We start from the raw sequence: 27,450 nt of genomic DNA, 5'->3' as shown, positions 1-27,450 counted from the left end.
TTGCTTTAAAATCTGCAGGTTGTATCTTCCTGCTCTTCTTTTTTTAGTAATCCTTTATGGACATCACACTCCACCTTCGTGCCTATGTGTGTTTGTATCTTGAGGAAGAGCTGCTTCAGACAGTGAATTATACTAGTACCTTGTTTAATAACTAACCTAAACATTTGCCCTTGACATTCCCAGCACCTCAGTGCTAATTAAGCAAAATAAAGACCAAATAGAAACCGGGCAAAGTACTTATCCCTTCTCAAAGATTTAATTTGGGATCAGCAATGCCGCAGACGGCAGAGGGAAGAGGGAACGGCAGGTAGGTCCACACACGAATGGTGAAACGCTGAATTATTTTTTTAAACCCTCCACTAATAACTTATGATTTAAAGGTCACTCCAGAAGAAGAATTAAGGTCAGGCACCGCTAATCCTGCACCCGAGGCGGCCTTGCCTTTCGCCCGGTTCCTCGCCGTACGGATGCCGCGGCGGGCCGGGGGTGCGGCCCGGGACCCCCCTCACTGCCCGGCCACGCCCGCGGGGTTGCGGCACCACCGCGGGGCCGCCGGGGCAGAGCCGGCGCCTCTCCCTCTCCCGGCGCGGCCGAGGCCCCCAGCGGGGCCGGGGAGGCCGCTCGGGGGCAGCGGGAACCGCTGCGATGCGAGGCGAGGCGAGGCGAGGCGAGGCGAAGGGATGCGATGCGAACGCCTCCGGGCGCCGCCTGCGGCCGCGGAAAGTTCCCCAAAGTCGGCCCCGGCGGGGCGGAGCGGGGCCGAGAGGGGCCGCGCCCCCGCCCCTTCCCCGCAGAGCGCGGGCCCGGCCTCCCCCGGCAGGGGCGGGCACGGGGAGGAGCGCGCCGGGCCGGGCCGGGCCGGGCCGGGCGGCGCCGGAGGGCCGGGGGAGCTGCTGCACCTGATACACCGGGGCGGGAGCGCGGCGGAGGAGGGCGGGAGGGAGCGGCGCTGCCGCCGCCTGCGAACGCCTCTCGCCGCCGTTAGACAGCGCTGGTCTCGCCGCTTCTCCCTCCACCCGCCCCTTCTGCGCGGAGCTGGGCTCTCGCTCCTGTTCCCCTCGGGGCCGGCGGCAGCGCGTCCTCCTCCTCGTCTCCCCTGGGCCCCATGGCTTCGGCCGGCAGCGGCATGGAGGAGGTGCGCGTCTCGGTGCTGACCCCGCTGAAGCTCGTGGGGCTGGTGTGCATCTTTCTGGCGCTGTGCCTGGACCTGGGAGCCGTGCTGAGCCCTGCCTGGGTGACGGCGGACCACCAGTACTACCTGTCCCTCTGGGAGTCCTGCCGCAAGCCCGGCAACTTGGACAGCTGGCTCTGCGAGTCGACGCTGCACAGCGGTGAGATTCGGCTGCCCCTGGCCCCGCTCCGCTTCCCTCCGCCGCCGGCCCTTGCTGCCTTTCACCCCTCCTCGTCCGCCTCCCGCTCCCTTGGCCGCTCCCCGGGCACTGAGAATTCCTTCCCCTCGCCGTGCCCTGGCTGACCCACCAGCATCCCCCGAGCCGCCTCTCCTTCACTTTCACTCTTGTCTCCTTCGGGACTGTGTCCCAGCCCTTTCCCGGGGCCAGCCCCCACCCCGGACCGGAGCAGTGCCCGGGGCCGTGCCCCGCTGTCCCCGCTGGTTCCCCGCCTCGCCCCCTGCCGCTCCAGATCTCTGCCCGGCTCCCCGCGCCGGCCGCCGCTGCCGCCGGGAAGAGTCCCCGGCACCTTTGTCCACCCGTCCTCTGCACCCTTTCCCTACCCGAGCCTCTTCACCTGTCCCCATCCTCCTCCTCCTCCTCCCCGTCCTCCCTCCAGCCTCCCCGGCACCGACTCCGCATCTCGCCGGCGGTCGGGCTGGGGCGGAGGCGGCGGCGCTCCCAGCGAGCGGCGTGTGCGGGAGAGGCAGCTCCGAGCGCCCGTGCTCGGATCGTGCCCGGGGTGCGGGAGATGGGAGGCTTCAGTCAGCGGAAGGGGTGACTGGCTCCGTATCTGCCGTGGTATTCGTACAAAAGATCCCGAGTTTGAACTAGTTTTGATTATTTTTTCCGTGTGGTGGCTTCCCTGTACAGTGAGAAACTGTTTGGGATCGAGTATCTTATAAATCCCCTCCGCCCTATCTGAGAAGTCTCTGGTCTTGGAAAGTTGGGGCTTCCTAAACCAAAACCGGTTGCTACTTTGTCCAGAGTGGGGACGCCTGGGCTCGGACTCTCTCCATCACGCCGGGTGTGCCTGTGTGTGTCTTTCTCTAGCATGTACTGATATTCCCGTCGTCTTTCACGCTCCTTTGCCTTCATGCCACACTACCCGTTGTGATTTCTTGATGCTCATTCGTTCTTCACCTTTTTAAGTCTTTGATCACAGATTGTTATTTTTTTAACGTCATTTCACTGTTGCTTGGAGTACTTCAAAAACGGGTTGTGAATGATAAAAACAAGCTGCCTGTTGAATATTTTTCAGTAAATTCTTTTGTAGTACGGTAATTGTTTTGGTTTTCATGGGTGGTTTTATTTACTTTATGCGTGATAGCAACTTCTGGAGCCCCAACAGAAACACTGACAAATGCAGCCAGCCTCCCCCCACATCGTTTTCATCCCCATTCCTGTCCACACACACTTGCATTGATAAATCATCTGTTTGGATTGCTGTGCTCTTTGGTTGGGTAAATCATGTAGGGACAAGATGTGTGTTTTGGGAGGTAAAGCAAAGGACTGACTATATTCTCGGTGTGTTTTGTTTTCCTCTATTCTCTGAAGTCTTTGTATAGGTTCTGGGAATTAACTGATCTCTTTTCGCGTTAGAATTACACAGGTTCCTTTGCTGCTCTGCTTATTTTTTTTCTGTTGTGTGCAGTAATGTTTGAGGGTTTAAATGTTGTTTGGGATTTTGTTTTAAATAACATAAAATGAGTTGTAAAGAAATATCAGTTTCAGTCAGTTACCAGGGTATCTACACAAAGTTTGGAGTGCTTTCTTTTCCTTCCCTGGTATAAATGGAAATTTATGTAGGAATGTCAGCTTCTATGTGTCTCCTTAGTAACGTGAATCCTTTGCCCCTTCTCCCTGTCTCCTGAAATAGTATCCCCTTGATTACAGAAAGACTTTTCAGATGGCTTGAATGAGAACCTGCTTCAAATCCCCCCCACCTCCACACACTTTACTGGGCTCCCCCCTTGATCCATCTCCCTGTCACGCATGCGTGTGTACACATACATACACACAAAAGTGGGACGGGAAGAGAAGCAGGACAGCTTATGGAGCAGCATAAAAGGACACTAATCTCTCTTGTTCCTCTCTTGGTCACCTGTCTGTCTCTGGGGAGGTGGAAGATGAATGGGTGAGGATGGATAGGAATGAGATGTAGTTTTTGTGGGATGCTGTGTGTTGAAAATCTGATCTGTCCTCTGGTGGTGCCTTCTACTATCATGTGCACAAATTCCTGCCTATCCAGTTTTATTCAAGTTCTTTGAATGTGCTTTACCCATTTTCCTCACATACTTTCCAGTCTACTGGAGCCAGGTTTCACAAGCTACTGTGGAAGAAGTGAGTGATTGTTTTACTTGAGGTGACTGGAATAAACCCTTCAGTTTCCTCATGTTCAGCACAGAGTACTGCATTCTGACCAGACCTGAAATATGAGAAATTGTACTGTTTTCCTCTTGCCTTCTGCTAGTGTGTTACAATGCCATTAAAAGCCAATAGGAGGGCTTCCACTAAGTTCACCAAGTTGGATTGGGCTCATATTTGAGACCATTTTGTGTGCTGGTGTTAATATTTTAAGTGCACTTTCCTCCTACATTGTGAATCCAGCAAACGGTATTTTGGAGATAGTGGAGAGCTCCCACAGGGAAAGCTCTTTTAGCTTGATACCAGTGCAGGCAGCTTTGCAGCTAGCTGTGAAAAGCAGCAGTGCACACAGGAAAAAAGGCATCTGCACCCATGGTTTTAAGAGATTTACTTCATCATCCCTTGAAGGAGAGCACCTCAAGTGGCATCATCAAGGGCAAGCTCATGCTAGAAGCTGTTAAAGCACATTCGAGGTTTAATTAAAAACTGTTGTTGTAATTAGATGTAGGACCCCTGACTGCTGTCAGAAGGTCAGCTTGGTAGTGGAGAGGAGAAGGAAATGCACAGAGCTTGATTGCATTGGTTGTTGTAGCAGCGAATAATCTTGTTTTTCCTTGAGCATTGCTAGTGCTTGGAGCATGTGTTCACATTCATTCTTTCACTGTTCCAATGGCTTTTTTGTAACTTGCAAGCTCACATACGACTTTTAAAGTTGTGTAAATACTTCACAATATTGATGGTTCAAGTATGTAAAATAGTGAGTCAAATTAATTTTTTGACATATGAAAATTATTCAATATCTCATCTGAATTTGCTTTTCTTTTTTTTCTGAGTCTTTAGGGTCTATGTAAATCACACATTAGCAGCAACTTCAGGAGAGAAAAACTAACAAAGTTGCCAGTGTGGAAAGCTTCATTATAAAATCTTGAAATTCAGAAATGCAGTTGTAAAGCTCTGAATTTTTGTCAACTGTCTGGGCATATAACTATTTTCTGTGATCAGAGCTTACCTTGGCTAATGCATGAGTTGTCTTTAGACCAACTGTATTTTAAACTCCTGTGTCTTTAAACAATTTTTTTTTATGCCTTATTTGAAATGCATTATATCTAGTTTGCGATGGTTTATTTATCAAGAGTTACATATGAATATTTATTCCTGTCACAGCATTAAAATTAAATGCATCCTGTGTAAACTGCCTGGTGTATCTATACGTGCACAGGTACTTGTCTTCATCCTGCAGATTAATAACAGTAAATTTGAATTTGTGCAATAAACTGCAGCCATTATAGCTCTTTAAATCAAAGGTACACAAATGTGGTGTGGAAGAAATAAAGGGCTCCATAGAATCTGACCTGCAGGTAAACATTGTCTATTTTGACTTCAATACATTTATAAGCTGTTCATAGAAAACAATGGCTTATTTGCAGCCTTTCAGTTTATTGTGAAAACAGCATATATAAAAATATATTTGAGTGGTTTTGATTAACTGTATTCATTCTGGTGAATGCGGCGGTGGTATCTGGCTTTGTTACTTTACAACCTGTGGATTTCTTTATGCAACATTCAGTTTTCTTCAAGAATATTATGCTCTTTTAGAACTGTCCATAAATGTTTGAAAGACAAAACACTGTCAGGGAAATACATGCAACAGGGTCTCTGAATGTCTATTCAACTTTGTGATGAGCAAACAATGAAGGTAAGCTTGGCTTATAGCATAGTGCAGTAAGCAACTTGAGTCTAGTTCTATGCTTGTAATTTTGTTCTAATTTGTTCTTAAAATAAAAACAGCGTCACAGACTGTTCATTCGGTAGCACTTCAAGGGGCTTAACCTTAATTACACAGTAAATGCAGATATCTGAATTGGCATGCCAGAATAGTCTTGGATGGTATCTCCTTGTTCAGAATCTAAGGAGCTGTTCCAAGGGGAAATTGCTAGCTGAAAAGCAGCTTCCTCATTAGAAGATCTGGATCATTGCTCAGATTTGATGTTGACATGTATTTGTAAAAAGCTCAGCAAGGCTGGTAGTTTGCTACAAAATAACAGAAGAGGAGCTAATGTAATTTTACTAACCTGAAAAAAGTGGCTCATACAGTGTAAGGAGGAATTAATAAAACATTCCATCTGGTTTTGAAAACTCGTCTGTCATTTTGTGTATTAACTCTAATAATCATCCCAGCACTTTTTCTGAAGGTGGATGTAAAATCAAAAGCCATACTACTTCAAACTCAGCATCTAAGACTGAGCAGGCTGATCTAACTTTGAAGTTGAGTCTGGCTTGAAGGTTGGCCCCACTTTCCATGGAGAGCTGAACTAGGTGTCTTCCAGAGGTCCTTCCCAACCTAAATTATTCTGTGAATCTATGATGACTGATACTCTGTTTATGCCTTATGTCTATCTGGCTTCTTCAAACTGCGTAGAATGCCTTGAATTGGCTTAACTACCCCTCACAGCAGCCCTGATAGAATATTTTAAGGTGTGCTCCTTCTCTTACAAATGGATCAGTTATTTTAGCCTCAGACTTCCCAAGGCCATGGGAGCAGCAGATCCTGTTCAGCAGTCTGGACCTTTCAGTATGGTGGATGCTACCATTGCAGCCACCCTTCTCCAGCCAGTAAGAGACATGGTTAGAGCACATTTGTGATGTTTGTGTGAGTTCATCTGATCAGGTCAAGAGTACCATACATGTTACGGGTGATAATACTCTTAAAAAAAAAAAAAAGAGAGGCTTGTAGCTATAGTGGGTTATTGCTACTGCTGTTGTCCATTGCAATTTTAAAATCATTAATGTATCCTGTTGCTTTAAGTTTTGTTTATTAAATATGAGGTTCCTGGAGTTAGGGATAATACAAGTAGTTTTAATATTTGATGAGATTTTTCTATTTAGAATTGCACAGAGAGTGGTCTTGCCTCTGCTACTGGTTTGTGGCCCAAGATGACCACATAAGATTCAGGGTAACAGGAGGAGTGGTAAAGTCCATCCAGTGTATTGCATTATGTGTTCGACTTGTTCCACTTAAAGCCATTGTTCAGATGGGAAGTACTCCTCAAACTCTTTTAAATGCTAATTGTTTTTCTCAAGGAAAAATGGAATGAGTTTGGAAAATTGCAGAAGATTGCCAGTTTGCTGGAAGAACATTGACAACCGTGGGAAAATAGTTACATTCTGGTTCCAGTGCAAAGCATAGTACTTCAGATTGCTAAGGAGTAGTAGCTTATATAGAGGAGGTCAGAAATAGTGAGCTTTTTGTGAAAAGCTTGTATAACACATCTCCCACACTTCTCTCCTAATGGCAAAGTTCTAAGAGTTCCAGGTTTTTGTGAAGTTCTCTAAGTTGTGGGTGTATGCAGTTGTTTGAGGGGTTTTATTATTTGTATTGAATGAATGAATATCCAATAATTAAAATGACATAGTAGCAAGCTAATCTCAGAAGAATGCTGTGTATCCAATAGAGGAAATGCCTGAGTACATGCTGTACTACTCTGTGAATGAATTATAGATTACATGATTTTCTGTAATGCTGTGCTTGTCCTGAAGTCCTCTGTTGGTGAAAGCGATGTGCAATGCATGTTGCTGTTAAATGGCAAAATAAAGATCTATGTAATGGCACCACTTAATTCTTTATTTGAAGTTGTGCTGTGTTTAAAGAACTTTGTGATTTTAGAAATAAAGGCGGGCCACAGAGCAGACGTACAACATACTCTACCCCAGCCCACATCTCTATGAAGTATATATATTTCATATAGATAAGGAATGCAGGCTTTATTCTTCAGGAGAGATGTGCGTCCGTGGGCAGACGAGCAAGAACCTGCTACATTGCAAGTTGCTCATGCATCTGCAACCCCCCAGACCATTTTGTTGTCTTGCTGTCTCTTTTACACAGCAGTAGAGTTGCTTACCATACTTTTATATATATAACCGAAGTGTCCCCTGCACTCCCAGTGGCATCTTTGGGTGGAAGGTGAGGGGCACTGCTTTCCATGGAGAGGTGAGCAGTCTGTATAGTGGCTGCCTAGTTATTCCCCCAGACAATCAAGCACGTCCTTTCCAGGCTGAGGAGGGTAGGTGGCAGAGCACCTACTGCCTGGAGCATGCTGCCAGTGGGCTGTTATCTTGTCTGGAATAGAGTCAACATCTTTCTCTTTCATCCAGTTTTCTTGCTCCTGGAAAAGAAGAAAGCCATAGGAAGAGCCCAAGTGAGAGGGTTGCAGCTCTGTAGGTGGCTGCTAAGGCCTTTTTCCTTCAAAGGTGAGAGAGCCCTGAGTCTGGGCTGCCATGCAGTAATGGTCAGCATCCTTATGCAGCAAGGGAAAGGTGCATAAACAGCAACAGTGTTGGAAGGCGCCAGTTAGGGTAGAGGCTGTCTGAAGCAAGACTCAGATTTGGATTCCCTTGCACAAATTTATTCAAGGACCTCATAAATCTTTTTGCAGCTTGGATCTAGCAGACAGAAGAGGAGAGCAGTTGCAACCTACCCTAGCAGTCAAGAAATCCCACTGGGAAAAGGGAGCAGAGGTTTGAGGTTAGAGTCTGGAGCCAGAGCTGGGAAGCAAAGACCTTGCAGCTTCTGAGAAGCTCTCTAGCCCCTGGTGTATGGCAGCTAAGGAGGCATCTGCCTTTCCTCCTTCAGTGGTTGGCTGCCATCGTTATCCATTGGCATTCTGCACCTCTGTAAGACACAGGGTCTGCACCAGAAAGCTGTTTTTTGGACGTCTCTCTGCTTGTTCTCTTTTTCTTTGACTGATTCTAAGTGAACTCTCCACTCAGCATCAGGAACACTAAATCATCCTACAAGCCTCTTGTACAGTAAATGCAAAATGACTGACGCCTTATGTGGAGCCTCTGAATTATCCTTAGGAGGCACTTAGGGATTTTGGCACCCAGCATAAAATGCTTAAATTTCTCTTTGGGTGTTGTCACTGTCCTGGTAAATTAGAGCTATGGGAAAGTCTTCCTGTTAATCCCACGGGTGTTGTGCAGTACTTGGGTTATTGAGGGCTTTGTCCTGCTGCTGTGTGTGGATGAAGACAGATTTCTTAGGGAACATGTCAGGTCCACAAACAACTTCTTTTTAACGTATCTGTGACTTCACATAGCTGTTTCATGTGTTTCAATTTATGGCTTTTAGAAGGAAGCCTCGGTGTAAAGTGAGTTCTCTCTTAAGGAAATTATACTTTCAGCCAGAGCTGGCTGGTTCCTGTAGCTCTGGTAATGCTTTTTAAGTGTCTGAGTGACTTGAGTAGCCACATGCACAAGTAATTTTCATACTTCAGAAAAATCTTATTCTCAATCCATAAAATAAAAAGGAAATATAAAAGCCAGAGTATGTGCAGCAGCCAGCACTAGTAAACATACTATACTAATCAACGAGCAGAAAATGCATATTTATTGTCATTTTTGTACAAGGCTCCACTGTGAAAAGCTGTGGCTAGAGCAATTTTTGGAGGTTTGGTATGGATCTTGCCAGACAGCACTTCTGTCTGCAGTGTGCAGAAGTGTCCATTGAGGGATCCCAAGGACTGTACTTGCAGGCTGGCTGTACAGGAGCAGAGTGTGGACCCAGTAACTTACAGGCATGGGGCTTCCCAGCTTTAGCCAATATCCCCATCAGCCAGGACAGAATTCTTCTGAGCAGCTCTTTGAAGGCCATCATTTTGGCTCAGGTTGAGGCTCCAAAGATGACCTCTGTGGAGTAATTTGATGTGAGAACTTAATGGCCCCTGCTGTACCTCAGCTTTTCCTCAGAATTCAGTGGACCTTTGGCTTCCACAGATGCCTCTGCTCATGATCCTGCTGAAGAAAGAAGAAATCATACTGACCATGCAACCAAAGCACTTTTAGGAAATAGAGTTTGCCTTATGTTTTTATATATACATTATACTTTAACTTTTGTTGGCTATTTGATATCTAAGTTTGAATATGAAGCAATTAGGAATATCTCTAGCTATCCTATTTATTTAAGATGATTGTTATGATACTTAATGGGTTTTATTTAATTTCTTATGTGTGGGTGCCTCAAGTTCTTCTGCTTCACACGTTCTTTCAAAATCATTATTCTTGATTTTAAATACTGTATTGCAATTTCTTAGAGTGTTTATTGTCTGAGGGCAGGTACTCAATAAGTGGAAGCTTTGCAATGAATCAGAAAGACTTAGCCAAGTGTTGTGTTTTTGTTTCTTACCAAGATTTTGTTTCATACTAGAAGGTCAGTCATAATGGCAATCTTCATTATGTAACAGCTGCATGCATTTTGGTACTTCAGCCTTTATGAGGAGAGGACTTGGTGGAGAGCCATTGTATGGAAGAAGGGAAAACTTGATTGTTTCTTAAGAAATTAATTCAGTTCACATGCACTGTCTGAAAGAGCCCTATACACAAATGCTTCACATATTCCACGGTATGTTTCTATGTCCACCACTTCTTCTTTTACATGGTAGAATACCTTGTCAAAAAAAAACCCCTAATTTTGAGGTACCTGGCTGAAAACATGACATCTACTCCAGCCTTTTGCATTGATCTTTCTTGTGTTCAAAAAAGGACCTAGTTATTAAAATACACATTTCAGAACTTTGATGTGTTTTATTCTTCTTTTATGGCTTTCCCTGATTTTACCCTAGTAGTGAAGTATTATTTCATCCAAGAAATTGGGCAAATGGAGCTGCTCTTAATTAAAAATTACTATACAGCTTAAAGCCTTGGGTCATTTCTTTCAGGGAAAGAAGGGAGGAGGGTTAGAAATGTCAATATACAGTTGACACTGTGCGTCTGGATCACTAAGAAGCAGGCAGAATTTCCAAATAGCATGGAGACCAAACTGTCCTCCAGAAAGGTGCTGACTGTTGTATGAGGAAGTAAGTGAAAAGAAGCAGCAGCATCATGATTTGAGGGCTTTTTTTTTTTTTTTTTTTAAACTAAAGATGCTAATTTTAATAAATTCTTCACCAAGTATGTATTGGAAATATGTGTTAAGTGCCTGGGTTCATATTTATATATATTTCCAAATACTGAAACCCACATCCACAAACTAATGGGCAGATTGTTATGGTTAAAAATATGCAAACACTATAATCGCTGTCAGAACTGCAGTATATATTTCTCATGGTTATAGACATTGGGATGCTTCTTGGGGATTTTCAGACCTAAAAATAGGATACATTAAGTGAGGCTTTTCTTAAGAAATCTCTCGAGTTACTTAACAATTGTCAAAAATGTCTTAATTCTAGTTTGGATGGGATAGGTATTAGTGTAATTCTTAATGTATTGCAAAAAGGGTGGAACACTGAAAAAATCTAATGTTATCTAAACCAACAAAGCAGTCTTATTTGGTCATGACATGAGGTCACAGTGCTTTTTAAAGTCTAAAAGTTTATTAACATTTGTGTGAGTTTAACTAGCTTTTTTACTAGTTCCTAATATTTTTCTTAGGTAATGGATGTGTAGTTTAAAAAACTGTAGTGGTGTACAGTGAAAAAGACTGATGTGCACTCTTAAAGTGTAACCAAATTGTGTTTTGAATGCAGAAAAGTAACAGTTATCATCTATAAGGTCCCATTATACTTGTGGTTTTGCATATTTCTATCTCTGTGAGAACAAGCAGTCTCAGTGAACTGCTGAGGCTCCTGAACTTACAGTTCTTATTAGTAACTTATTTGCAAGATTGGTGCATGCCTAGAAGAGGTACAAGCATATTCTGGATACTCTAAAGTAGGTTTATGATGTTTATGTTCTGTGTACCAGTAGCACTATGTAACAGAACAATCTGCTGATCCCATTTTGGTGCTGTGTGTTGTATATCACTCTTGGGTATTCTGAGGAAAACTACAGATCTTTGTTACAGAAAAACTGTGTTCACTGTATGTGTTTATATTGTAGCTATCTGTTTTACAGGCTGTTTGAACTTCAGAGGTAGGGGTTCTGTTTTCTTTGGATCTTCCTTTTATTTTTCGTAAAGTCCAGTGGCATCGAAAAAAAAAAATTCTGTTAAGTTGAAGACCCATGCAGAAGATTTTGCTTTCTTAATCCAACATAAGCTTTATTTTGTCACCAGAGCAAATGGCTTTCAGAATTGAAAGTTAAGATTTTTCCAAGATGACAAGGAGATTTAAACATGTAGTTACTATGGCAGCCAGTATAGGAAAGTTTAGTCCTGTATTCTTTGTGCAGTTACATCTGACCTTCATGATGTTCTTCAACCAAAGTCCCACTTGAGCTGCAGCTCAAGGCAAGGGCTTGTAGCATTGTATGCTGCTGTGAAAGGGGCTAAAATAAACAGGCAATTCCAGACACTGTGGCCCAGAGCATAACTTTCAGTACCTGGTCCCCAGCTGGTAGTGAGGAACAGTAAGAGCCTTGGTTTTGTCCTGCTGTCAGCATCACTGAGTAGGTTGTCTTACTCAAGAAATTAATTTTGTTTATCTAAGTCAGTTCTTTTTTAGTTGGGAGTGTGGGTGTCTCCCAACACTCATTTGTCCTTTTACCTCCCACATCAGTACTATAGTAAGGTAGTTTGTTTATTTTTTAACCTTTCTAAAATCTGTATATGTATATTTGTCCTGGAAGTTAAACTGTATTCTAACCCCACACTTATATCATCTTTGCCTAATTTATTATCAGTTGTTTGGTTGTTTTCCAGTGTGGTTTTAGAAAGCAATGGGATACTCAACTTATTTTCCTTTTAGCTGCTACTCCAGTGTTGTATGCCTTCCTTTGCATTAGACTTTGGCATCTGATCAATGCGAAGACAACATTTAATATTTTATTATTTGTAGTGACTTTCAAGAAATTTTAGTTTCTGAGTTTTCCCATCTGACCCTTTGATTTATTTCATCAATTTTGTGTGGCTTTTAACTTTGGTGTGATATGGATTTATGTGGCTGGTCTTTGTACCTGTGCAATTTTCTAGCGCAAGGATTCCTTTCATATTGTTCCAAAGTGGTCCATTCTGTTTATTTATTTCTGTATTTTATATCTGTAATGCACTGTGATATTGGAAGAATCCTTTCTAAATCATCAGTACACTAACCACTTGGTGTTTCTGAAGGCTCATGTTAAAATTAAAAACCACTCTCCAAAACATCTCCATCCAATACTGAAATCATATTTCTGTCCCAATAATGATAGCATAACAGCGGGACACACAGCAAACTGACATTTGCTTGCATGCTGATGATAGAATGAAAGATTGTTCCCAGCCTTGGGGTTTAGTCCAGTAAGAAAACAAGGAGTAAAATAGCTTGGAAGGTTGAGTACTTAGTAATTAAACGATTACTAAAGAACATGCCTGGATTTCTGAAAAGAATGAAAATAAGTGAGTGTATTTGCGCAAACACACCTTTAAAATCACTTTCTTTTCAAGCAGTGCTTTTATAGCTTTTCTATTCACTTTCTTTTAATCTCCTTCATCCTTTTTCATATAATATGTGAAGGCTTTTTGGTGATAATAGCTGCCAGCATTCCATTCCCAAACTCCACAGCTGCACTGTCTGTATCTTCAGCAGATTAGATTCCTCTTGAAACTGGATCTATTGTTTATTTAAAACAGTCCTTTTTACTCATTTCCAAAAGAGGATGTTCATTTTGTTGTTGTTGTTATTTTTGTAACCCTAAGATATTTATTTTGGAAATTTATTTTGGAAATACCCTTACTTTCTTTGAACTGTGTAATGCATTTGGACATTGTATTCTGAGTATCACATGACTGCTAGTATTTTCAAAGTAATGAGATGCAAAGGATCCATAGGTCCTTTTCCCATGAGCTGAATTTATATCATCTTCCTTGAACTAGTAGTGATAAGCAGTAAATAGTGATCTGATTCTTTTTCTTGATGCCTGCTACTGGAGAGAGAAAAGGTCTTAGATATTCTTTTGGGAAAAGAGACAGCCCAAAGCCTGTGCCTTTCCAAAATCCCACAGAAGCTCTTATGTTAGATCTTAGATGTTGTATACACACATCATGGCCATCAGTTTACAAATGGATTTTGATTTATGTGACTTAAGACTGCAAATATGTTGTTTATAACTGCATCCATTATATATGAGAATAACTAGAAAATACGTTGGGCCAAGTGCAGAGGTTGCTTTTGGAGGAGGAAAAACTGACACTTGAGGATAACTGACATTTTAAAATGGGCTTGAGATTTGACTGGGTCTGCAGCTAATGATTGTTACTGCCTTTAGAAAGTCTTGATTCCCATCTATCTTTCAGTGCTGAATATATATATATATATATTTATACATTTTGATTCCTCTGAGCATCTCCTCAGTTTTGTTACCATACTGTGTGGCCTTGGTACTTCCCAAGGGACAGGTGTGTATGATGAGGCTGCATGCATTTCCCTTGCTGTGTCATCGTAATCAGTTCAAGCAGAGGTTTGACTTTCACTCTTTTGTGAGAAAGTTACAGGAGACTGAGGGTCAGCTAACACACCGCCAGCTAATCCCGAGCCAGCCTCAATTTCTCATTCTAAATTGGATAAAAACCAGGGGACCAAATTACTCAGTTTTACTTCAGACAAAATCCCAACGAGGCCAACTAAGGCTTGAGTAAGCGTGGGAGGTTGTGGCACTTTGCTTCTGAGTTACATCTGTTTTATAAAGGTGATTCACTAATTAGGGGAAAAGAAATTCAAGGCACAGCTGTTTATTTACCTGAGCCTTGATGCAGCTTCTGTGTTCCTCGTATTGTGCTGTTTCTGTCAGGCCTGTGGGCTTGTTTTACTGAAATTGTATTATTATTTTTTTCCCCCTCTTTGTTTTTTTTTCCCCCTAGACTGGCAGATAGCTACTCTGGCTCTGCTGCTGGGTGGTGCTGCCATTATTCTCATAGCTTTCCTGGTTGGGCTGATCTCCATCTGCGTGGGATCTCGGAGGCGGTTCTACAGACCAGTTGCAGTCATGCTCTTTGCTGCAGGTAAGCACGGGCATCATTAAAAAGATTTCAGGAGAGCAGCTGAACTTTTGTGGAGGGAGATATGTTGTAAGGTATTTGAACCTTGATAGTGTGCCCCAGCCAAACCCTCTTTAGCTATTCTTATCAGAGCCCTCAGAGTGGGACCAGGCTGGAATTACCCTCACTGGCTTCACCTGGCCTTTCCACCTTCAGCTGCAGCACATCAGCCCCAAGAGGGTTTTTAAGCTCCAGTCTGAAGGCTTGAGGGGAGAGGTGGGGTAGGTTTATATTGGCTTTTTGTTCTTTGCTGTTTTGTTTGGATTTCCTGAACTAACTTGGCTGCTGATCGCTGGATGGGTTTTGTTGCTGTCATCATCCTCATGCTGCTTGCCTGGATCAGGAGCCCCACCTGTTAGAGCCCTCAGGAATTCATCTAGGACTGAAACATAAACTGGGCTAAATTGGAAAAGAATTGAGAAAGAAGCAGCTGAAAAACTAAATGCCAAGACAGCAAGGAATAGATAAAAAAGGACTGTGCTGTGCTGGATTAAAACCAATCATATTATCAGAAAAGTGTGTGCAGAGCTCATGGACAGAATAGAGAAACCGGTTAAGCAATGTGAGATCTCGTGCACAGCAGTTACAAAATGTATATGTACTGTATCATGTAAAGGTTGTAAGATGTATAAGTAGAGTAGCATGTATAAGTAGTGTATTACGCATAAGTAAGTAAAATGCATAAGTAATGTATTGGGTAAAAGTCGTAAAAGGTATAAGTTAAGTAAGATGTATAAGTAGTGTGATATGTGGAAGTTATAAGTTATAGAATGTATAAGTAAGTGAACTGTATAAGCTATGTATAAGTAAGCAAAGTGTATAAGTAGGGTATGATGTCAAAGTTGTGAGATGTGTGAGTGGAGTGTATTTTAAACAATAAGAAGCTTCTGTGTAATCATATTGATTCGTTGATCAGAAGGCATGAGTTCCTGCAGAGATATGCCTTGTTCTGCATGCTAGTTCAGAGGTGTTTGGTTACTTCTGTGTTAACTCTGGTGAGATTTCTCAAGATATAAGTTCTGCACAGCATTAATAATTTTTGCAGTTGCACTGTTATTAGTTCATAAACAATTATTTATTTGCATTATATTTATTATTTTGTGAAGTACACGCAGCAGGGAAAGCTACAGAGGATAAATCTCAAAATATCATTTTTAATCTGTGACTTTGTGCTGCTAGATGTCCCCATTTTTTTTCTTCACGCAAAGCCATCTTTATTTTAATGTTCTCTTTTTTGCAATTTTAAAACAGGGAAATTAATACCCAGAGGTGAGCCCTGGAAGCTCTACATGTGAAAATAAATAGGATTATCTTGCAAGGTGTTTATATATGCCCCTGTGCCATAAGGAATTAATTTCCTTGTCATCTCAGTTATTAATTTAACAAGCTGTCACTGTAGTCCCTGTTTGGTTTTAAAAACATAAAAATGGAACAGTTTATATAAACTATCACAAAATCTTAAGGGAGAGCTACGAATCTGAATTGTCTGTAAGACTGGTCCAGTGAGGTACAATTACAAAATCAAATCATCTCCTTTTATATATTCTGGTGCTTTGGGGCTTCATCAGCATGGATGTTTCAGATTCTCCTGAAACTCACCAAGCATCGTTTGCCTTCATCCTGTCACTCACATCTGCATTGGAGCCAGCAGCTTAAGCCCCTTCTGATAGCCCATAATGAAGAGGATAGCAGAACCTTCAGGATGTATTAAAAAAAGCCACTTAGGAGGATATGAGAGGATGAGAGCACAGAATTGGAGGGAGTTTGGGATGAAGCACAACTCCAGGAAGGCTCCTGCTGCCCTCTGCTGATAGTGTTGCCTTGATGGAACTGAGCCCTTCAAGATGCTCTTTTATGTGCTCAAGACATATTCCTAGATTACATTCATTTGCTTTTAGGAAATTAAAGCAACCTACGATCAGAGTCCCTGAATGGAAATCATCTGGTTTTGTTCTATGTGTGGCATTGCTTGCTTGGTTAAATGAATAAAGGTACTGGTGACATTGTTTTAAAATTTAGAGTTAATTCTGAGATTATAAGGCATGCTGGGCAGTTAAGTTTGAAGGAAAGGGGGTTATTGAATTTTTGTAGTGGTTTCTTATTTGGCTTTTGGCTTTATTTCTCATAATGTTGTGTGGTAACTTGGTAATTATTCAGCTGTACACGCCTCTCTTGTCATGTTGCTCATTTAGTAGTTAAGTTTGTACTAAAAAAAGAAACAGCTTTCCCCAAGAAAATATTTCCTCAAATCCTGCTGTTTGTCTTCATGTTCTCTCCTCTCCATAAAATTGCTTCCAGTCTTTACTAAAAGGGTTGATGGTGAGGGGGGTTAATGCTTCCTTGAATTTAAGAGGAAATTAAATTGGTCCTTTAGCTTATGATGGTGTTCACATCTTCCCTTTGCCTCTGTGTGTGTGCATGTGCATTTTGAACAACCCTAACCTGAAGCATATGAGAAGAGAGATGATGAGGCCAAGACAACCTGCCCCATTCTTCTTCATTATTTAGCAAATCTGAGAATCCTTTTAGGATTTGACACTTACATTGTTAAAAGACATTTCCTACAGATTTTATCTTTGATGTCAGCAATATGTAGAGATGAATATGGATGGCACATCTTGAAAGAATTATGGAAAAGAATCCCCCACTGAAGAGGAGAAAGTTAAGATTGTAGCAGTTTGTGCTTTATGCAGCTTTCCATGGAATCAAGCCTTCATCTGTGGATTTCACAAATCTTTCAGGATAAACCCCACCCTGACCTGTGAGTGTGTTGACAAGACCAAATATTCTGTGTAACTCCGGTTAGGAGTCTATCAGCTGCTTCTGGAAAAAGGGCACAGTAGGCATTGCCCAGAGACATTTAATGATGTGTGGGTGTTGGGTAGAAAAGGTCTCTGTGTGGAAGAAAGGACAAAATGGAAAAGTTATTTCCAGATGCTTTATAGCGTCCAAACAGTTGGCTCCAGGCTATTTTTTTTCCTTCAAGTTTTGATTTATTTTTATTTTTTTTTCTCAGCTTCAGGTTTCAGTTAGCAACTCTGTAGGTGAGGGAGAAGATTGACTGACTAGGACTGGAAGAGATGAGAAAGAAGGGGACCAAAAAAACCAAAATTCAACCTAGATACTGAGAATAAGCCAGCAAGTAATGAAAATATGTGAATGTGTTTTTATAGAGCTGACAGTAAGTATTTTAATGTTGGAGGAAGAGAACACCTCAGGTAGTGGAAAAATGTGGAGCAACGGGGAGGCAGTTGGAAGAACTCTGGCGTGGAGCCACCTTGGCTCATGTGGCTCTTTGGTCTAGTGCAGGTCACCAGCTCATGTACCTGCCAGGGTGTCTTAGAGATCATGAACCAAACATGCATGAAAACTTCACCCTCAAAGTGCAAGCTCACAAACTTTTCAGTAGGAGTTTCATTGATACACTTACCAGATAACTGAGTGCTAACCAAGTCTTAATTTAGGGGCAGAAAGAGAAAGTGTGCTTGCTGAAAGTCCATAAAAGAAAAATAAGAAAAATTAAAGATGCTTGCCTTTTAGTGCTGTAACAAACGTAACAATGTTTGGAAGAGTAACCTGTTGACGTCAGCAAGCTTTTAACACATTTCACAAGATGCTTTTACATGCAAGCTAGGGAAAACAGTGGCTAAGTGAAAAAATTATTTGTAAGAGAGTAATATAAAATGGTGGCAGATAATAATTGGAGAATACTTGGAGGTTGTATCTTTTAATTCTGACAGAGCACAGTCCAGCTGGATTGTGTCCTTAGTTCTGTGCTATTACCTATTTTCATAATGATGTGGAAGACGGAATGAAAATTTGCTTGTCAAATTTTACAGTGAAGCTAGAAAAAATTGCAGATACATTGAAAGCCAGAATTTGATTTTGTGAAATTGATGGAATGGTCTGAAAAAGTAGGACTGACTTCAGTAGGGTGCAGTGCAGGCTGCTACAGGGCAGCAAAAAGAGTCATAATATCAAAGAAATACTGTTGGGGAAAATACTCTGTAGGTCATGTACTCCAATCTCCTCGTTGAGGCAGGATGGTCACTAACAGTGACAGCTTTGTCTGGACCAGTTTTGAAGAAATTTAAGAATGAAGATGTCACAGCCTTTCCAAGCATGTTCTCCTGGGCCCATACTACCTTCCTTATGATATTTTTTTTCTTTGTTGATGTCCATCCTGAATCTCTGAGATTAGTGTCCACTCTCATTACTGCCAGCTTGCATGGCACTGCAAAGAAGAGGGATTTTTTTTTTTTTCTGTCATTGTTGCAGCTACATTTTCAGGTAATCTTTGAAACACCCAGCACTTACTAATGAAGTGCTTTACTCATGTGAAATGAGTGGGAGGTAGAGAACAGAAGTACAGAACTCACTAGCCAGCACCAGCATTTTAATAATTACTTGATCAGTTAGAAAGCCACATCATAAATGGGGTTTTTTCTTCACATCAAAACTTATAGTCAAACATTTGAAGAAAGAAAAAGATGACTGAAATTATATTTCCCTAGTTTTAAAGCATTTGTTACAATTTCTGCATGTTTAATATGATGAGTACATATAATTGCTTATATTTCATGTGAATAGAATAAAACTAGTATTCCCGTTCCCATATTGCAAGCATCATAGTGGTACTCATAAAAGTGGGTCTACATTTGAAGTGAACAATCAAGTTTGAGATGAGTAGTCTTTTCTGAGCAGCATTTCAGTAGCAGACTTTTTAAGATTTCCTTTGCAGCCTGTTTTTTCTACAGGAAAAGACTTGTGCTTCTGAAGAAAGATAGTAGACACTTCCCTTAAGCAGGTCAGCATAGCATGGAGTCCCTTTAAATGCATTAGAAGCAGAGCAGTAGTTGCAGGCATTGCTTTCAATATCTTTTGGGGTCATACTGGTCATTTCTCATAACTCTGCTGACTGCTGCTTCTGGCTGACACAGCTCCCTTCCTGCTCTACAGGGAAAAACAATGACAGAAGGCAAAATTAGTGCAAAGTGATGACAGTGCTGTGTAGGGTGGCTGCTCCCACCAGCCACTTGCTGCCAGCACTTCCTTTGAGTTCTACAGTAGTGTATCTGGACCAATAGTAGGAAAAGCTGGAACCCTCACTATGGAAATGTCAAAAAAACCCTCTTGTGCGTGTTGCTGCTTTAGCAACATGTTCCTCTTCCAAGAGAATCACTTTTTTTTTGGTTGTGTTTTGACAAGTCCAATCTGTAGACTGAAACTTAGCATACTTCATATGTTACACTGGTGAAGGTGGGGACTTTTTTGGTTTGCACTTGACACAGACACACGTGGAGCAGTTTCTGCATTGACTCAGCAGAGATGCTGCATCTCCAGTGCAGGAATCCACTAAAGAAAAACTCATATATTTCCGTACATTTTCAGAAATCCTTTCTGACCTTGAATAGTCTTAACGATGTGTCTAAAAGCTGAGCATATGTTGAGGTGCTTTTGGGTGTAAAGATGCTCTCATTATATAGAACTGGAATGCATAATCTTTTCATAAGAGTGGGTGCTTTTCCCAGTGTACCCTGCCAGAGTTTCTCCAGTGTTGTGCAGTATTTTGTGAGCTGAGAGACAAAAAATTATATTCAAATGGAATAACGTCAAGTAACACTTCAATAACTGTAGAATTAAAAAAAGTCCCGTGGATTTTGATATCCCCATCAGAAAATGCACTGTGCAAACATTATTCAGATTGTCAGTCTTAAGTAAGAGTCCAAAGACTACTCTGTAGGCTAAGGTGGGATGAACAGAAATTTCCAGTGAGTGTTTTATAGAGTTTTGTCACTGAGGTTCTGATGAACGTGGGGCATGATCTCCCCGTACCAGTCCTGTCCTCAGGACAGGTGAGCACTTGTCTCCAGGGCTAATGAAAGGGGCCAGTTGGGCACAACTGAAGGGGGTGTGTGAGAGTGAAATGGCCAATGTGTGTCTGTGGATCTCAGAGACAGTGCTATAGGAAGTAATGATTTTGAAGCTCTTTAATGTCTTGGATTTGATCTATTTTATTACCTTCTTTCGTTACAAAGTATTTCTGACCCACCCCCTAAATTCATAATAGTTTGCCGGTTTGAAGTTTAGTGACTGATCAAATTTTATGGATTCCTTGGTATTCTGTGTGAGAATGCCATTAATTCTAATTACAGAACACAGTAATGCATATGAAATAGGTGATTCACTGAGTCTCTATTGTCAGAGACTGAAAATAGTTCATGCCTCAAACATTGATATAAAGTTTTGCCCATTATAAAGAAGCTACAACCGAAGAAGCCTCCCTGAAGAGTGGGACTTTGAACTGAAAGTCCAACTATTTGAACTGAAAGTCCAACTGAAAGTCCAACCTATTGTTCAGTCATCTCAGGCTGAGGGAAAGGTGTGCATCCACAAAAGGCCAAAGCCACCAGCTGCAGCTATCCCTGGCTGAGTTTGGGGTGGGGGGAGAGCACAGCTCACAGAAGCCAGGTTTACACAGACTGCCCCCAACCGAGGGGGGAGGAGAAGGTTTTGGGTGCATGGTGCAACCTCTGGTGAAAGGCAGTGAACACCCATCCTCAAATTACACAAACTGGCCCCGCTGTGGAACCCCCAACCCCACAGAGCACATCCACGGGACATTTACATGAGAGGCTTGGCCCCACAGGGCTGCACGTGGTGCAACAGACCCAGAGTCTGCTGTGAGAGACTGCCCCAGACATGCCCAGCCAGCCTGAGCATGTACACCCATGGGACTCTGTGCCTTCTGGGGGACCTTCACCACCAAGAGACCAGCTGGAGAAGATGATCGAGGCACCAGTGGGACCCATGGAGCAGTGATATTCTTTTTATTCTGTCCCTGTCACTCTTCATCCCCCCACCTATTTTCTATTCCTTTCTTTTTTCTTTTCTCTTTCTCTCATGTTTACTATATAATAAAACCCCTATTATTGTCACTGGCATATGGTCTTGTTTGCACCTTAATTCGGGCAGAGGAATTTCCAAAGGACCTTAATGAAACTGGATCATAACATGTACTGATCACAAGTATATATCACCTATGACAATGAATTATTTCTAGGCTAAGTAAATTATTTGATTCTCAGCTACATTTCTTAATATGTATTCTCGCTCCTCGTTTTGACTTTTTTATAATGGCAATAGAACAAGATTTGCTGTTATGGAAGGAGTAATGACTGCAAACTAAAAGAGAAAGGAGAGACAGAAAAGAATTTGAAAAATACTACTTTCACTGTTAATTTTGTGGACATTTGAAGGATCATCATTATATCACAGCAATAACATTTGTTCATCAACAAGGGAGTATGGAAGAGCTGCTCTGTTCTCTGTGAATGAAAGGAAGGTGATTTCAAAAGAGCAGCACTTACAAGCTAAAAGTCACCAAGAGCATTTTAAATGTGAATTTCAGTTATTTGATGTTTTCTTTGTTTTAGGGAAGCAAATTGAGACTTCTTCTGACATTTGTGCTTTTTTTGTCTTTCAGTTGTTCTCCAGGTCTGCAGCTTAGTCCTTTACCCAATCAAGTTCATCGAAACGGTCAGCTTGAAAATATACCATGAATTCAACTGGGGCTATGGCCTGGCGTGGGGTGCAACTATATTTTCATTTGGGGGTGCCATTCTTTATTGCCTGAACCCTAAGAACTATGAAGACTATTACTAGAATCATTTAATGAAAAGAAAAATAAAAAAAAGGATTACCCCATCTTTTCTAGCTCACAGTTTTTTTAGAACACTTGTGGAGCACCAAACAGTCTGCTCTGTTGATAAAATAGCCTTTGCCTTTTGGGTGTGAACACTGTAACCAGCTTTTACGACCATTTAGAAGAACTGCAAACACTAGGATTGCTGATCTTACATAGGCAGATGCTGCAAGCTGCTGATACATAAACTTCATTTTTCCTGACAACAAGCAAAAGGATCTACGTGAGAGTGATCATTGCGAGAAAACTGGTTGGAATGAGAATGCAATGCCAGCATCTGCTATTGCCTTCAGGGGAGCAGCTGGTATGGGCTCCATTTAGAAGTTTTCCTGTATCATAGAGGATTCAGATGTCTGATAAGCAGGCAATGGCATCTTGTACACTAGGCTGTGTTGGCCCCTTGTTACTTGCTCAGAAATGCTCTTAAGGAATTAGTTGCAAGTGACTGTGTTTAGGGCAATGAATGTAACTGGTTAATGACTTGTCTAATATCTGCACTCAACAGTCTGCTGGGAGAATAATAAAAAAAAAGAAAAACCCAAACAAGCCACCAACCCACACAGGATTTCATGAATTGGTAATTGACATCACCGTGCCAGCTGTAGCAGATTGTTGAAGGAAGTCCAAACCCAGAGACATGTGCTTCTGACTGTGTAGTTGGAAGTTGTCTCAGCTCTCAGTGTTTTGCTGGAGGGGTGAAGATAATGGGGAGTAGAAAAAGACCTGATCTGTCCCTGAGACGCCTAAAATGTGTGAATGAATTGTAGTTGTCCTGAGTACCCATTTAACTTCCAAACATCGTCATGGAAAGAATGCATATGGAACAAGTTCAGTTATATTTTTGAAAGGTATTTGTTAGTATAAATGAATATATATAATGCAAATATATATATGCAGAGGGAGAGAAATGCTGCATCTTAAACTTGTAATTTGAGCTGTGATGCAGTGGTTAAAATACTAACTTTGTACACATTCTTGAAGGTCTTGGATTGGTACCCCCAATTTTGGTTAGTGTTACAAAATAAACACACAATGGTTTGTCTTCTGTATATGCCCTTGTACAGACTCTGTGTTATGGGAAATGCTTAAAAGTTCACATCAATTTAAGGTCAAACTGGACAAAAATAACTTCTTGCTATTCCATGTGTAATATAATACTTTCTAAAAATTCTTCTCTAAGGCTGTTGCAAATTTAAAAACTGCCATTTTTTAAAAGTCTAGTTAGGTTGTGAGTGTCCCTGATCATCAATAATACCGCTGAGACCCCATCATGTTAAAACATTAGCACTTCAGGAGGTAAGCTCTTGTTTTTAAAAGATGAGTTTCTAATGGACTGTCTAATGATGATGTACTTCTGAGTACTCCTTGCTTAGTATGTTTCCCACTTAAAACATCCAGAGACTGTACTCATGAAATGAAACCCAAGATAAAATAGGGAGAACTCTCACATGAATTAAATCCGCATCACTTTTATTTTTGTTTACAATTTGCTTATTTGGATATTTTCAATTAATTATATGCATATTTTTATACAATTGTAATCTTTAGAAATAACTATTTTTTTTAATGGAAAAATTTAAAATATATTCTATGTGGACCTCTGCACAAGCAGATATGCTGGGGTTGCACATCCACCTCTACACAAATGGTTTTGCTGCTTCCACGTAAAAGATTCCTGAATTACTCGGTGTTAAGATGGATCTCTTGTGTTACTGCTGGGCCACCATATGCAGGGTGCTGAGGGTCTGCAATGAGCAGGGGACCACAGGGCTGCCTTTAGGAGGTCATTGTGCAAGTCTTGCTGGCTTGTGGAGATGGTTTCTAAAACTCTGGGATGCTCTGGAGTTCAGTCTTTATTACCGTGGCAGAATCTTCCATATCGGCAGTATTTGCAGAAGCAGTGGTGATTAATTAGATTAGACGGAGCAAAATGCAGCTTGACATGGAAGGGATTGCATGGCAATGCCTGGAGAGCAAAAAGGATGGGAGGAAAACTTGTATCCAGTTATTTCACAGGCACCAAGAGAGCATTTGTAACTCTGCTTTATTTCCTGAGACTGACTTAGGGCGGATATTCAGTATGTAGTTAACTCAGTATCTTTCTGAACAGCTGTGTAGTTCTTTTATTTAGCAGCATGGAGAACATTGTAGTTTGGCATGGGAATTAGGTTCGTGCAGAGAAGCCCACTGTGAGAAGATGTCTGTACCTTTCTAAGAGGATGGTGTTTTGGGGCTGGCATTGCGTGGCACTTTGTGCTGAGAAGAAGGTACAATGCCGAATTATCAAATTATTTTTCTTTATGTGGAGTTTGAGCAAAAGCAACTGTCAGGCCTAAGGCAAATGCAAATGAATGGTGTGTGCTCTGCAAGTCACTGGCTGCTAATGTAAAAGGTGTTCAGGCAAAACAATGTACAAACGTGAATGCCTAAAGACAAGGTTCTTGATTCACATCTGAGTCAGAGATCTGATTTTCAGTCTCAACATCTGCTTTTCCTCTTGAAGGTAATGCAGTCTATTAGGACCCACCTCTCAGACTCCTCAGGACCTTTGTGTTTGGGCAAATAGTATGTGGATTTAGGTACCTACCTTTAGCTTAGGTTGCTACTGCAGTGTCTTTTTTTTTTTTCCCCTTTACCATTGCAAATTTTGGCAAGCATTCTGTTTCTCAGAACTGAACTAAAGGTAAATGCAATTTTGTGCTGATTTTTTTTTTAGCCACAAAAAAGATGCAAGTCTCTGTCGAGTGTACACACGACAAATTAATAATTTGGTATGTTGTGCTTGTGTCATGTCATGACTGTTTCAGTTTGACTTTCTCTCACTGGCAGAATGATTCTCTCCCACAACAAATCTTTTTTTTTTTTCCTTCCAAATATATATGAATAAATATATATATAGCAAACTTGCAAGCAGGGCTAGTTATTTGTATTTTTTAAGCTTAAAGTATACCGTCCGGTGCTGACAAGTACCCAGCACCTCTTCTGGATTTCTTGCACAACTTCGTTTAGCTTTTGTAAATTTTAAAAACAAATATAGAGAGACCTATGTGTTTGAAATATAAATGATATATATGGATTAGCATGTACCTGTATATTATTAAACATGCAATGAACTGACTGGTAAGTGAAGTCTAATCTTATGGCTAGCAATGTAATTTATTCAGACTGTATTTTTGTACAGCGCAGTGCACACTAACCTATTGCCTCTGTGTCCTCTATAATGCCTAAAACTGTGCCTAGAAATTTCATTTATGTCTTTCAAGGAAAAAAAAAGAAAAGATGACTAAATGCTTCATGTTGTTGATAGTATTGGTTTTTCTGATGTTGTTCTTTATTTATTTTTGAGAAGTGTATGGTATGTTTATTAAATGAGTCCATCAAAATATGGTTCGTTTTAAATGGTCATTGTTAGCAGGGAAAGATGGATTTTTTTTTAATCTAAACTTTTAAGTTTGCAGTTTTAATACCATTTCTGCATTTCACAATTTTTGTAGCTTACATAAAGTTTTATGTGAAAAAGTAACTGAAATAAAAAAAAAAATTGTTACACTAAGAAAATGTGCCTGTTTTGCTCTGAGTAGAAGATGTATGCAGCTCAGGTGGCATGGTTTCCTGAGAAGGAACAGGCTCCTTAGGCTAATGAATATTCCTGGTATTCAGTTATTCCATGCTAAAGGAGTCTTACCAAAATATACAGGGGGAGAGAGGGAGAGATGGAGGGGTGTCATTGGCAAGTTCCGTATCTCACCTGGCCATAAAGCAGTAGCACAGGGTGAGTTTCTGGGTGTCACAGAGCCCACACTGCCTTTATAAAGATGCAAGTATTGTAACATCAGAAAACCAAATGCTTTAAATGTAAATAACAAGACCATGTGTTGAAATGGGAATCTGTACTGAGCACCTTGTTCCAGTGGGGGAATTTATTCATTATATACGGGTTTCATTTTCACATTTCCAATAACTAATACTTTTGTCCATTTTGATTCTGAAAGCTGGGTTACTTTTCATTGTGAAAAAAAATAGATGCTAATTTTGAACCTTAAACCTGGTGTTGCAAAAACAGAAAAGCATGTTTAAAGCACTAAAGACATGGTACTGTGTTTTTTCTGCTGTTGGGTAATGTATCCACTGCATCACTGGATATCCCCCAAGTGGGTGGGCAGCAACCTGAGCCTGCCAGAGAAAGGAAGAGGAGAATGGGAGGCAAAAGTCTTTCTTGGATTCAGCAGATGAATGCTGAGTGAATACAGGCACAAGAATGGGGTGCAGAGTGGAAATCAACTCATGGAAAAGGAATTCAGAGCAGGGAGTGAGTATGATGGGGGTGGACAAGGATGGGAGGTGCCCAAAGCTTTGTTTTCTTTTGAAATGCATTGGGGGAAGATGTCCATAGGGAACTATGAATCCACAGTCACTGGGAGTGAGGGATCAAGCCTGGGCTGATGACAGCAGGTGTTAATGCTGGACAGGAGCCAGGGACATGTTATTGTTGATGATGGGTTCATCTTGGTGGAAGCAGCAGATGCCAGGACCAAAGGAATGGTGACTTCCATGTTTCAGGAGTGGTGTCTGAGTTGGGTTCAGGTCCTCACTGCTCTGCAGATTCTCTGCCTTGCAGCCTCCTCCCTCTCCCCAATGAGAGGGGAGGTAATAATTCACCTTTCTGTCAAAGTGAGAGTATTGGGACAGGCAGCACAACCATTTTGGGTATCTGATTGTGGTTACTTTGTGGTACCATGGATGTTATGTCACACTAAAGGGTCTGTAAAATAGGGCGGCAGGGAGAGGAGTTGTCTGTTTACCTTTTGCACTCTGGAGGGGATCTAATCCTCTACTGAAAGGAGACTGCCCTCCCCTGCAGTCGATCAGGCATGGATGAGGTTTTGGAGTTCAGGGTACAATGAACAGAGGGAGCAGAAGTGAGCATTAAACAGGGAGCCCACTGGCTCAAGTCAAGGTGAGAGACACCTGAGGGAAGTAAGTGACCTTCCTGCCTGTAGAAGAAATACTCCCAGAACTAAGCCTCAAGGGTGACAGAGACACAGAAAATACCTTAGTTTCATTCCCCTGAGAGGAAGCGGACTGCAAAGCAGCTTTGGAGGCTTTTGTGAGCTCAAATCCTTAATGTATTCCCACTGAATGTGAACTTCTTGTGGTGCTTTTGCCCTTGTAGGTGCCTTTGGTCACTATGCACCTTCTGAGTATCTCTCTGCACTGTACTGTGCACCACTGATAAAATCCTGTCCTGAGGGGGGATGTGGCCC

The 27,450-nt window shown here is 41.6% G+C and overlaps 1 protein-coding gene across 1 annotated transcript; it reads left to right on the top strand.

Moving 5' to 3' along the window:
• Positions 1–886: 886 nt before the first annotated feature.
• On the top strand, positions 887–26,272 carry TMEM47 (transmembrane protein 47). Its single transcript, XM_048288812.1, has 3 exons — positions 887–1,331; positions 14,305–14,445; positions 21,968–26,272. Exons 1-3 carry the CDS (start codon positions 1,106–1,108, stop codon positions 22,144–22,146), a joined length of 546 nt encoding a protein of 181 aa, XP_048144769.1. The 5' UTR covers positions 887–1,105; the 3' UTR covers positions 22,147–26,272.
• Positions 26,273–27,450: the final 1,178 nt, after the last annotated feature.

Source organism: Corvus hawaiiensis, chromosome 2 (assembly GCF_020740725.1).
Source record: "Corvus hawaiiensis isolate bCorHaw1 chromosome 2, bCorHaw1.pri.cur, whole genome shotgun sequence".
Classification (NCBI taxonomy): Eukaryota; Metazoa; Chordata; class Aves; order Passeriformes; family Corvidae; genus Corvus; species Corvus hawaiiensis.
The sequence above is the reverse complement of the archived record's forward strand: the minus strand, read 5'-3'. Positions and strand labels throughout refer to the sequence as shown.

Excerpts from the sequence above, each read along its gene's own strand:
- TMEM47 (XM_048288812.1), top strand. The coding sequence starts at position 1,106 with ATGGCTTCGGCCGGCAGCGGCATGGAGGAGGTGCGCGTCTCGGTGCTG. Across the intron at positions 1,332-14,304 it reads CGAGTCGACGCTGCACAGCG|ACTGGCAGATAGCTACTCTG; the intron begins GTGAGATTCGGC and ends TTTTCCCCCTAG. Across the intron at positions 14,446-21,967 it reads AGTCATGCTCTTTGCTGCAG|TTGTTCTCCAGGTCTGCAGC; the intron begins GTAAGCACGGGC and ends TTTGTCTTTCAG.